Source organism: Oncorhynchus gorbuscha, linkage group LG14 (genome assembly GCF_021184085.1).
Source record: "Oncorhynchus gorbuscha isolate QuinsamMale2020 ecotype Even-year linkage group LG14, OgorEven_v1.0, whole genome shotgun sequence".
In the NCBI taxonomy this organism is placed as follows: domain Eukaryota; kingdom Metazoa; phylum Chordata; class Actinopteri; order Salmoniformes; family Salmonidae; genus Oncorhynchus; species Oncorhynchus gorbuscha.
In genome coordinates, this window is record NC_060186.1 from 9,888,280 (window position 1) to 9,900,552 (window position 12,273).

Consider the following 12,273-nt stretch of genomic DNA (forward strand, 5'->3'; position numbering starts at 1 on the left):
TGTTGAGTTCACAACCTCCTACACTATTGAATTTTTTGGGGGTTAATTTCATAACAATTACACGTTTTGTAAAATATTTGTTCATTGCCTTTCGTTTGGAGTGCTCCGTGAGCAATGAGCATGTTCTCTGTCCTGATACAGTCGAGGGAGCGTGCCCCTGAGCACGCACAGAAGTCGACGTACCTGGCTGCTGCATGCAAAAGTAGGAAAGTGTCTATTTTGCAATGTCAGATTTCGTGATTGTCATAACTCACCACGTCCACCACTAATAATCTGAGTTTCGCAGTCATGTTTTCTTAACCTCACACAGTAAATCAACCAAGTCTGTTTCTTTAACAGTATTTGAAATAGCTTTCCAACACTCCCAGCCTCGATAATCACCAAGCCTCGGTGTGAAAGAGTGAAATATCATGATCTGATCATTCCATATATCCAGAGTACAGTATATACGTATACATATGAGATGAATAATGTAGAGTATGTAAACATTATATTAGGTAGTATTGTTTAAAGTGGCTAGTGATATATTTTACATCAATTCCCATTATTAAAGTGGCTGGAGTTGAGTCAGTGTGTTGGCAGCAGCCACTCAATGTTAGTGGTGGCTGTTTAACAGTCTGATGGCCTTGAGATAGAAGCTGTTTTTCAGTCTCTTGGTCCCAGCTTTGATGCACCTGTACTGACCTCGCCTTCTGATGATAGCGGGGTGAACAGGCAGTTGCTCGGGTGGTTCTTGTCCTTGATGATCTTTATGGCCTTCCTGTGACATCGGGTGGTGTAGGTGTCCTGGAGGGCATGTAGTTTGCCCCCGGTGATGCGTTGTGCAGACCTCACTACCCTCTGGAGAGCCTTACGGTTGTGGGCGGAGCAGTTGCCGTACCAGGCGGTGACAGGATGCTCTCGATTGTGCATCTGTAGAAGTTTGTGAGTGCTGTTGGTGACAAGCCAAATTTCTTCATCCTCCTGAGATTGAAGAGGCGCTGCTGCGCCTTCTTCACGATGCTGTCTGTGTGGGTGGACCAATTCAGTTTGTCTGTGATGTGTACGCCGAGGAACTTAAAACTTACTACCCTCTCCACTACTGTTCCATCGATGTGGATAGGGGGGTGTTCCCTCTGCTGTTTCCTGAAGTCCACAATCATCTCCTTAGTTTTGTTGACGTTGAGTGTGAGGTTATTTTCCTGACACCACACTCAGAGGGCCCTCACCTCCTCCCTGTAGGCCGTCTTGTCGTTGTTGGTAATCAAGCCTACCACTGTTGTGTCGTCCGCAAACTTAATGATTGAGTTGGAGGCGTGGGTGGCCACGCAGACGTGGGTGAACAGGGAGTACAGGAGAGGGCTCAGAACGCACCCTTGTGGGGCCCCAGTGTTGAGGATCAGCGGGGTGGAGATGTTGTTGCCTACCCTCACCACCTGGGGGCGGCCCGTCAGGAAGTCCAGTACCCAGTTGCACAGTGCGGGGTCGAGACCCAGGGTCTCGAGCTTGATGACGAGCTTGGAGGGCACTATGGTGTTAAATGCCGAGCTGTAGTCGATGAACAGCATTCTCACATAGGTATTCCTCTTGTCCAGATGGGTTAGGGCAGTGTGCAGTGTGGTTGAGATTGCATCGTCTGTGGACCTATTTGGGCGGTAAGCAAATTGGAGTGGGTCTAGGGTGTCAGGTAGGATGGAGGTGATATGGTCCTTGACTAGTCTCTCAAAGCACTTCATGATGACGGAAGTGAGTGCTACGGGCGGTAGTCGTTTAGCTCAGTTACCTTAGCTTTCTTGGGAACAGGAACAATGGTGGCCCTCTTGAAGCATGTGGGAACAGCAGACTGGGATAGGGATTGCTTGAATATGTCCGTAAACACACCAGCCAGCTGGTCTGCGTATGCTCTGAGGGCGCGGCTGGGGATGCCGTCTGGGCCTGCAGCCTTGCGAGAGTTGACACGTTTAAATGTTTTCCTCACGTCGGCTGCAGTGAAGGAGAGTCTGCATGTTTTAGTTGTGGGCAGTGTCAGTGGCACTTTATTGTCCTCAAAGCGGGCAAAAAAGTTATTTCGTCTGCCTGGGAGCAAGACATCCTGGTCCGTGACGGTGCTGGTTTTCTTTTTGTAATCCGTGATTGACTGTAGACCCTGCCACATACCTCTTGTGTCTGAGCCATTGAATTGAGATTCTACTTTGTCTCTATACTGACGCTTAGCTTGTTTGATTGCCTTGCGGAGGGAATAGTTACACTGTTTATATTCGGTCATGTTTCCAGTCACCTTGCCCTGATTAAAAGCAGTGGTTCGCGCTTTCAGTTTCACGCGAATGCTGCCATCAATCCACGGTTTCTGGTTTGGGAATGTTTTAATCGTTGCTATGGGAACGACATCTTCAACGCACGTTCTAATGAACTCGCACACCGAATCAGCGTATTCGTCAATGTTGTTGTCTGACGCAATACGGAACATATCCCAGTCCACGTGATGGAAGCAGTCTTGGAGTGTGGAATCAGATTGGTCGGACCAGCGTTGAACAGACCTCATTGTGGGAGCTTCTTGTTTTAGTTTCTGTCTGTAGGCAGGGTTCAACAAAATGGAGTCGTGGTCAGCTTTTCCGAAAGGAGGGCGGGGCAGGGCCTTATATGCGTCGCGGAAGTTGGAATAGCAATGACCCAAGGTTTTTCCAGCCCTGGTTGCGCAATCGATATGCTGATAAAATTTAGGGAGTCTTGTTTTCAGATTAGCCTTGTTAAAATCCCCAGCTACAATGAATGCAGCCTCCGGATATATGGATTCTAGTTTGCAAAGAGTCAAATAAAGTTCGTTCAGAGCCATCGATGTGTCTGCTTGCGGGGGAATATATACGGCTGTGATTATAATCGAAGAGAATTCCCTTGGTAGGTAATGCAGTGTACATTTGATTGTGAGGAATTCTAAATCAGGTGACCAGAAGGACTTGAGTTCCTGTATGTTGTTGTGGCCACACCACGTCACGTTAACCATAAAGCATACGCCCCCGCCCCTCTTCTTACCAGAAAGATGTTTGTTTCTGTCGGCGCGATGCGTGGAGAAACCATCTGGCTGCACCGTCTCCGATAACGTCTCTCCAGTGAGCCATGTTTCCGTGAAGCAAAGAACGTTACAGTCTCTGATGTCCCTCTGGAATGCTACCCTTGCTCGGATTTCATCAACCTTGTTGTCAAGAGACTGGACATTGGCGAGGAGAATGCTAGGGAGTGGTGCACGATGTGCCCGTCTCCGGAGTCTGACCAGAAGACCGCTTCGTTTTCCCCTTTTTCGAAGTCTTTTTTTGGGGATCCAACCCGTCTGGGATCCATTCCGTTGTCCTGGGTGAAAGGCAGAACACAGGATCCGCTTCGCGAAAGTCATATTCTTGGTCGTACTGATGGTGAGTTGACGCTGCTCTTATGTTCAGTAGTTCTTCTCGACTGTATGTAATGAAACCTAAGATGACCTAAGATTTGACCTATAAGAAACACTTGTTTTTCTTTTTCGGTTGCAAAACGTTCTGATACGGTGTGCACTAATGAATATGACCCAGGTGAAAGCAATGCTAGATGCCCATTAAGAATTTGCTTTCACCTGGTAACTACATTTCCACTAGAGGGTGATATACAGCTAACTGCAAAAATATAGGAAACAACCAGATAAAATGCCTTAATAGGGTGTTGGGCCACCACAGGCTGCCAGAACACTTTCAATGTGCCTTGGCATAGATTCTACTAGTGTCTGGAACTATTGGAAGGATGCAACACCATTCTTCCACAAGAAATTCTATAATTCTATAATTTGGTGTTTTGTTGATGGTGGTGGAAAACGCTGTTTTAGGTGGTCGCTCCACAATCTCCTGTTAGTGTTCAATTGAGTTGACATCTGGTGACTGACACACACACACACACACACACACACACACACACACACACACACACACACACACACACACACACACACACACACACACACACACACACACACACACACACACACACACACACACACACACACACACACACACACACACACACACAGAACTATGGAACTGAGTTACAGTGGAGCAAAAAAGTATTTAGTCAGCCACCAATTGTGCAAGTTCTCCCACTTAATTACAGGCCTCTCTCATCTTTTTTTCATCATAGCTACACTTCAACTATGATAGACAAAATGAGGGACAAAAATCCAGAAAATCACATTGTAGGATTTTTAATGGACTTATTTGCAAATTACGGTGGAAAATAAGTATTAATAACAAAAGTTTATCTCAATACTTTGTTAAATACCCTTTGTTGGAAATGACAGAGGTCAAACGTTTCTGTAAGTCTTCACAAGGTTTTCACACACTGTTGCTAGTATTTTAAGGAAAAAAACAAGTTAGTCAATTTTAGAATAAGGCTGTAACCTAACAAAATGTGGAAAAAATCAAGTGGTCTGAATACTTTCCGAAGGCACTGTACAGCATAAAGAGATATAGAGTACAAAGGCAAGAGTAAAGGTATGCCAGCCTTATTAGTAACCTCCTGCTAGTGCCATCCTCCTCTAGTTACTGTCTTAAAGATCAATTAAACACTCAACCTCCATGGACGTACTGCGCCAGTCGATGCCTACTGTGAATAATACACTAATAAACACACATCTTTATCAATGTCTCTGTGTGATGTGCATATTTCAATATGTTAATTAATAATTAAACTGTATTCTTTGTCCATATTCCTATAAGTGGGTGTAAAAACAAACAAGGATGTGGTTCGAGCAACATATCTAAGTATGGGCTTTGCGGGTGGTGGGTGTGTTTTGTGCTGATCAGCAGCATATAAGCTCCGCCTTATCTCAGCTCACTGGTCACCATAACAACACCTACCCGTAGCACGCGCTACAGCAGGTATATCTCACTGGTCATCCCCAAAGCCAACACCTCATTTGGCCGCTGTTTCTTCGACGATCTCCGCTGTCAGTGACTGAAAGTAATTGCGATAATCGCTGAAGTTGGAGACTCATACCGTATCTCCCTCACTAACTTTAAGCATCAGCTATCTGAGCAGCTTACCAATCGTTGCAGCTGTACACAGCCCATCTGTAAATAGCCTATTTTTTGCTCTTTTGTACACCAGTATTTCTACTTGCACATCATCATCATCTGCACATCTATCACTCCAGTGTTAATTTTCTAAATTGTAATTACTTCGCTACTATGGCCTATTTATTGCCTTACCCCCTTACGGAATTTGCACACATGGAATATAGACTTTGTCTATTGTGTTATTGATTCTACTTTTGTTTATTCCATGTGTAACTCTGTGTTGTTGTTTGTGTCGCACTGCTTTGCTTTATCTTGGCCAGGTTGCAGTTGTAAATGGGAACTTGTTCTCAACTGGCCTACCTGGTTAAATAAAGGTGAAATATATATATTTTTAAATTAAATTAAAAACGGACGATTGAGCACTAATAAACACAACCTCTCACTGTAGACAGCCACCTGTTCATACCGGTCTGCCTCTATAGGGTGGTCAAATGGAGCATTGGAGGTTGAGCTTACAGGGTATCTGTGGTATTATATATTTTAAATACTCTTATATTGTTTTAGAATGGACTTTAGAATGCAGCTTGAAGTATTTTTCCGTTTGTTTTAAATTTCGCGATGTACTGTATATGCATATTTGTAAATACAGTTCATGGAATGCACCTTTAAATGGTGTTCCATTGTTAATGTTTTTTAGCTGACTTTCAAGGGGATGTTTAGTGTTAGATGGTTCCTCACCCTGAAAGTCGTCTATGGGCCAAGTGAAACTATAATCCTTTGTTCGGTTTTCGTTAAACAGTCACTACAAGCAGATAACTTTAGCCACCGCTAGCTAAAAATCAGTGGGAGTGAAAGGGTTAATTGTGCAATTAAAAAATGTAATTGACAAATTAACTGAAATCAACTCCTTATTTGGTTTAAGTTTATTTGGTGTGATTTAGCCATGTAGCCCTTTCCTGCAGTCAATTACCAAAAGCACCCTCTTTGGCCTCATGGGTGGAATTTCATTCATATTTTTTCATAATTTAATCATTAATAAAGATTATTTCAAAATATGTGTTATAAGGAAATTAATGTCCAGTTATAAGCTGTACAGTTACGTATGCCATGCCTGTTTATAGTTTATCTGTCTTTATGACCTAGGAAATATGGAGTTATATCAGAATGTTTAGCAATTCACATGACTGACTCCTTGTTTCTACCAAATTCCCCTGGTTTCTTGTTCACGATGCTGAACTGACTTGGCCTTCTTCCTCACTCACAGCCAGCATGTTTCAGTTCATGCTGTTCACTACTCTTCTGCTGGGTAAGTTAAGTCTAAGAATTTTGCTGCATCGCAGGAAATGTAGAGATTCACTGAAAACCCGCAATAACACATGATTATATTAACAGTATTGCACTTTTCATGTAGCTAAAAGTGTATAACCACCGTTCAAGCAACATTATGGACGAAATGTTCAAATCCTGTTGCTGCAGGATTATTTTGCTGTGACAATATGGGTGAAATTAAGATCCTACATCTGTATGGTGATTTGTCACACACCCAATACCTAACAAAACCCCAAGACAAAACACACCACAATAAACCCATGTCACACCCTCGCCTGACCAACATAATAAAGAAAACACAAAATACTAAGACCAGGGCGTGACACCCGTTAAAAAACAAAATATAATCCCATTAAGCGCAAACCAGATGGGATGGCGTATCACTGCAGAATGCTGTTATAGCCATTCTGGTTAAATATGTATTGAATTCTAAATAAATCACAGACAGTGTCACCAGCAGAGCACCCCCACACCCTCACACCTCCTCCTCCATGCTTCACGTTGGGAACCACACATGCAGAGACGATCAGTTCACCTATTCTGCGTCTCACAAAGATACGGCGGTTGGAAACAAAAATGTCAAATTTGGACCCATCACACCAAAGGACAGATTTGTAACTGTCTATTGTCTATTGCTTGTGTTTCTTGGCCCAAGCAAGTCTCTTGGTTTCTTTGCAGCAAAAAATAAGAAATTCTTATTTACAATGATGGCCTACCAAAAGGTAAAAGGCCTGGGATTAAAAATATATATTTGTAATAAAATATAAATGTAGGACAAAACACATCACGACAAGAGAGACAACACAACGCTACATAAATAGAGACCTAAGACAACAACATAGCAAGGCAGCAACACATGACAACACAGCATGGTAGCAACACAACATGATAACAACATGGTAGCAACACAACGTGGTAGCAGCACAAAACATGGCACAAACAATATTGGGCACAGACAACAGCACAAACGGCAAGAAGATAGAGACAGCTTTTGCAACTGCATTTGAAGAAACTTTAAAAGTTCTTGACATTTTCCGGATTAACTGACCTTCATGTCTTAAAGTAATGATGGACTGTCGTTTCTCTTTGCTTATTTGAGCTGTTCTTGCCATAAAATGGACTTGGTCTTTTACCAAATAGGGCTATCTGCTGTATACCAACCATACCTTGTCACAACACAACTGATTGGCTCAAACACATTAAGAAGGTTAAGAAATTCCACAAATGTACATTTAACAAATCACACCTGTTAATTAAAATGCATTCCAGGTAACTACCTCATGAAACTAGTTGAGTGAATGCCAAGAGTGTGCAAAGCTGTCATCAAGGCAAAGGGTGGCTATAAAATATATTTTGATTTGTTTAACACTTTTTTGCTTACTACATGATTCCATATGTGTTATTTCATAGTTTTGATGTCTTCAGTATAATTTTACAATGTAGAAAATAAAATATATAAAGAAAAGCCCTGAAATGAGTAGGCGTGTCCAACCTTTTGACTTGTACTGTATATATCTTAAATTACTGCATTTTCACAAATGTTATGATATAATCGTCAATCCCATTGAAAAGATTACGGACATGATACGGAATGAGAGGCAGTTAAGAGGCAATACCTCTCTAGGTTTCTTTCTAGGTTTTGGCCTTTCTAGGGAGTTTTTCCTAGCCACCGTGCTTCTACACCTGCACTGCTTGCTGTTTGGGGTTTTAGGCTGGGTTTCTGTACAGCACTTTGATATATCAGCTGATGTAAGAAGGACTATATAAATACATTTGATTTGAACATTTGATTTGAGTTACTTTCAAAGGGTATAAGAAACGTTTGTTTTACTTTTCTGTTGCAAAACATTTTGCTACGGTGTGCACTAATGAATACGAGCTTGATGTCAAGATGTTTCTCTTCACAGGAAAGAAAACTGTAAGCATGGTGAAGATGTTTCTGAAAGTACCTCCAGGAGTTGACCTTAATGACCCTCTGGTGAAAGAGCAAATTCTCATACAGGTGGGAGGAGAGGTTTCAGGGAGGAAATTTGGATCGTTGCTATAGATTTGCTATGGCTCTTTGACAGCGTTGTACTGTAGCCTAATCAATGAAGTGAAAGAATAACTCTCAGACATGTGACTACACTTATACAAATGAGTAAATGGCCATCAGATCATTTTCTGTGGATCACATCTTTATACAGCGTTTGTCGTCCATGTTGTTTTTAGATAGAGGCAGAGATCACCAAGAGAGAGGGAGGTGCATCTGTGCGATGGAAGGAGCAGCCAGATGGCAAAGTCTTCCAGAAGAGAGAGAATGAAGGAAGGTAAGTCAAAAGACATGACCACTTGAGAATGTTCAAAGTCCGTTACTCCAGTTAGTCCTCATTCTGGGTTATTCTGGGTTAATACCTCAATATAATACGTCACAATAAAAATAGTTGTTACATGTTACAATACCTCTTTGTGTATGCGTGTGCGTGTGTGTGTGTGTGTGCATAATTATCTCTTCAGGACACTGTAAAGAAATAACATGTATGCTGAGTGAGACTCCTACAGGTGAGAAAGTGGGTTGCATTTATTTGAAACAGAAATGAAATTGTTGATGAAGACTTTCTTCTAATTGCTCTGCTTTATCTGAAATGTTACGTCATGTTCAAATAGTTGTAGTAGGCACAACAGGGTATGTTGATATGATAATCATAATCTGTTCATCAAAGTTGAAGTCTTCATTCTTTTTATGCTTTATTTAACCATGATCAGTCACATTGAGATCTCTTTTTCAAGTGAGCCCCGGGATTAATGTAGCAATGTGTAACAAAGCTAAATATCCCGATTCAATCAAAGCTACAAACCAGGCTTCTAGGGGAGGAGAACAACAACCTATTTACTCTATGATGATAAACAATGATTGATTTAATATGCAATGAGTACAACTTTTTATTTCACTTTAAACACAGAGCTTTGAATGTGTGAATTCAATCATGTTTACAGGGCAAAATAATGGTGTCTGAACTTGGGCAAAGTATGTATGGGCCAAGTGTGTGCTAAACAAATATTCTAAAGATAATTATAGTTGAAAACGCATACAATATCAACATTCAAGACTATAAGTTATGTCAAACTATTTAAACTGTTCACATTAGATATGCAGATTTGTCGCAGTGCAACAAATAAAACTTCTCTTCACTGAAAACATGGTGACTGTGACCATGTTGTGCTTATAGACCTTTTAACTGGTCAAGTGTTTTTATGTTATTTTAGTAAGTTAAAGATAATAGTTTCAGTATAGTTTTGTTTGTCAAACCTTGCCTTGTTAATTGTTTTATTTAAATTTACGATTTTTTTTAATGATTCGTTTTTGTATTAGTTTGCTGTAATAATCTTCTTTCACACGGACTTGATCATCATGCGGCTGGCTTGGGCCGAGTACTGGACAGGTCCTTTCCAGGTCGCCCAGTGGAGGCCAGAGATCCAGCCGATGTGTTCGCTGGCGGGGTGCCAGTCACCGTTCAGGCTGGCAGAGCCACAGCGACTGTACCACCACCCTCCTCCTCCCTCCAAGAAGCTGCACTTGTCCACGGCGATGTCGCCAAAGATGCAGGGTGAGCAGCCGTCGTTGTCCTTGTCGGTTGTGCTGAAGCCAAAGCCGTTCTGGTCAATGCCGGTGTATTTCCCACGGATGGCATCACCTACGGAGAGACAGGGAGGGAGGAAGAGAGAATACTGCAGTTCTACTTCACTCTTGATTGTATTGACTTCCAAAGCATACACCATTTAAGAATATCAACCCAGCATACATATCATATGACATATGTGTGATGTGTAGAAGTCCTATTGCTGCCAGCAAATGTGAAATAACTATAACACTGAAGTAAATAATATGACCACTGTCCCCCTGTGCTGTTGAAATCACAGTTACCTGCGTTGCCCCTGTAGGCTCCAACGTTCAGCTTGTAGCTCTCCTTCTCCGTGCCCAGACGGAAGTCACGGTACTCAGCAAAGGCAGTGCCCCCTTCAAAGTCCCACAGGTTGACCCGCATAGTCGAACTCCGCCCCCTGCCCTTCTTGGTTAGAGCAAACACCTTACTCAGACCCAGCCAGTGGTCCTCTAGGAAACCACAGGGAAGATAACTGAATTGAGAAGTGAAAAACATACTTAAAGAGTAAATGCACTGCATTATGGGGAACCCTGTATGATAATTTGACTTAGAAGTAAACATGAGCATTATCGACAAAAATGTATTTCAATTAGTCTAACAATGGCTCAGCAAACTACACAGTTCTCAGTATCCGTTGCTGGTGGAATATGTGGTGTTTAGAGGGACCCTTCCTTACTCTGTAAATTCCCAAAGCCTTGTTCGTATTCAGCCCACGTCTTGTTGAAAAGAACCTCTGCCCCAGTGCGCATTTGAAAGACTGTCCAGCCTCCGTCTGCCAGCATCTCACAATACACCTGTATACAATGTAAATATACTTTTGAATCAACAAATCATCCTAAAATGTCAAAAAACGTATGTGTTTTTTGTCTTACAGCAACGTTATACTATGCCTTATTTGGTTATGTTATGTAATATACTATAATTATGTGATCTTGCAGACACTGATTCAGTATGATAGATAGATAGTTAATGTTGTTGCAAAAAACACTCCACCACCATGTGCTTGTGCTAATGTTATTGTGGGCTCTGTGAGCCCTGTTGCTGTATATACTGCACACTCTTTACCTTTACTTTACACACAAATTGTTGTGGTCACCCTCCCTTCACCCCCCCAAGCCCCCACAGAAAACACTCTAAACAATCCAATATTGGAGTTTAGAGGAAATTACAAAACGCCAGGAATACATCCAGCACAGTCCAATGAACAAGGAATAAAATAAAGTTTGTGTTTATCTCTCAAATGTCTGTAGAATTGCAGTGTTTCAAATGGTATTATTTATGCATCAGGGTTGGGTGGATTTCTTGAAAAATTGAATCAGCTGCTGATTACAGATCACAAGAAAAATAATTAGTATCATAATCCATTGGATTACGCAAAATGAGTAACGTTCTTTTGATAACCTGATTACTTTTGTACACTCGTCAGTTTATGCTCTAGACCGATCAGTTCCTTCTCTAACACTGTTCTGTGGATGCTCTTCCCTCAGATTTATCCTCAGTGTTCAACACCAATGTTCTAGATTAGAATCCTCTGTGACTCTGCTCTGCAAAAACTCTGACATGAGTAGTGCTTGCTGGAGCAGAAAGATGTCATTGGTTTTGATGCATTGAACCCATAGTGGAGGTATCAGGTATCTCTACCTCTTGCAGAGCAAGGGGAACTACTACTTCAAGGTCTCAGAGCTAGTGACGTAACTGATTGAAACGTTATTTAGCATGCACCGCTAACTAAGCTAGCCGTTTCACATCCGTTACATTAGCTTATCAAAATGATGATTCAATTTTACAATAACTCAGTTTAGCCAACGCTTCAACTTGGTTAAAGTGCGATTGGCACATGTACTTTTTTAAATTTCAGTCTTGGAGGTTTCCTGACTGATTCTGCATTTGGTTAATGATTTTTGTCTACCATGAGACACAGTGTTAGAGAAGGAACTGATCAGTCTAGAGCATAAACTGAGGAGTGTCCAAAAGTAATCATATTATCAAAAGAACGTTACTCATTTTGCGTAATCCTATTTCACTTCCTCAAAATCATCAAAATCCCCAGAATGAATCTAAGATAACTCAATAAATCTGTAATTATTTTTTGCATTATAACTAAGGTGTTTGGGACAGTTTTTCTCAAGTAAAAAAAAAGTGCAATGTGTTGTTTTATGTAAACAGTGTCGTAGATGCTGGGCAGTCTCACTGTCTATGCTATTGAGTAGAGAGCAATCACCACAACTGTTCACCCCATGTTAGTGGGCAAATGGACATTTTGAAATTGAAACCCAATGTTAATTTAC

The 12,273-nt window shown here is 41.5% G+C and overlaps 1 protein-coding gene and 1 long non-coding RNA gene across 2 annotated transcripts; one reads left to right on the plus strand and one right to left on the minus strand.

Annotated features, from left to right (window-relative positions):
• Positions 1-8,120: 8,120 nt before the first annotated feature.
• LOC123995883 lies at positions 8,121-8,967 on the plus strand. Its single transcript, XR_006831903.1, has 3 exons — positions 8,121-8,343; positions 8,553-8,650; positions 8,838-8,967. It is a non-coding gene; the product is annotated as an uncharacterized LOC123995883 (long non-coding RNA).
• Positions 8,968-9,195: 228 nt separating this feature from the next.
• On the minus strand, positions 9,196-10,734 carry LOC123995870 (angiopoietin-4-like). The gene is made up of 3 exons (XM_046299549.1): positions 10,662-10,734; positions 10,246-10,434; positions 9,196-10,081 (listed from the first exon to the last, which is right to left on the minus strand). The coding sequence occupies exons 1-3, from the start codon at positions 10,732-10,734 to the stop codon at positions 9,714-9,716; spliced, it is 630 nt and encodes a 209-aa protein (XP_046155505.1). The 3' UTR covers positions 9,196-9,713.
• Between the last annotated feature and the right edge of the window lie 1,539 nt (positions 10,735-12,273).

Coding starts and splice junctions, on each gene's coding strand:
- LOC123995870 (XM_046299549.1), bottom strand. CDS start 10,734: ATGCGCACTGGGGCAGAGGTTCTTTTCAACAAGACGTGGGCTGAATAC. Junction 10,435..10,661: donor AGGCTTTGGGAATTTACAGA/GTAAGGAAGGGT, acceptor GTGGTTTCCTAG/AGGACCACTGGCTGGGTCTG. Junction 10,082..10,245: donor AGCCTACAGGGGCAACGCAG/GTAACTGTGATT, acceptor ATGCTTTGGAAG/TCAATACAATCAAGAGTGAA.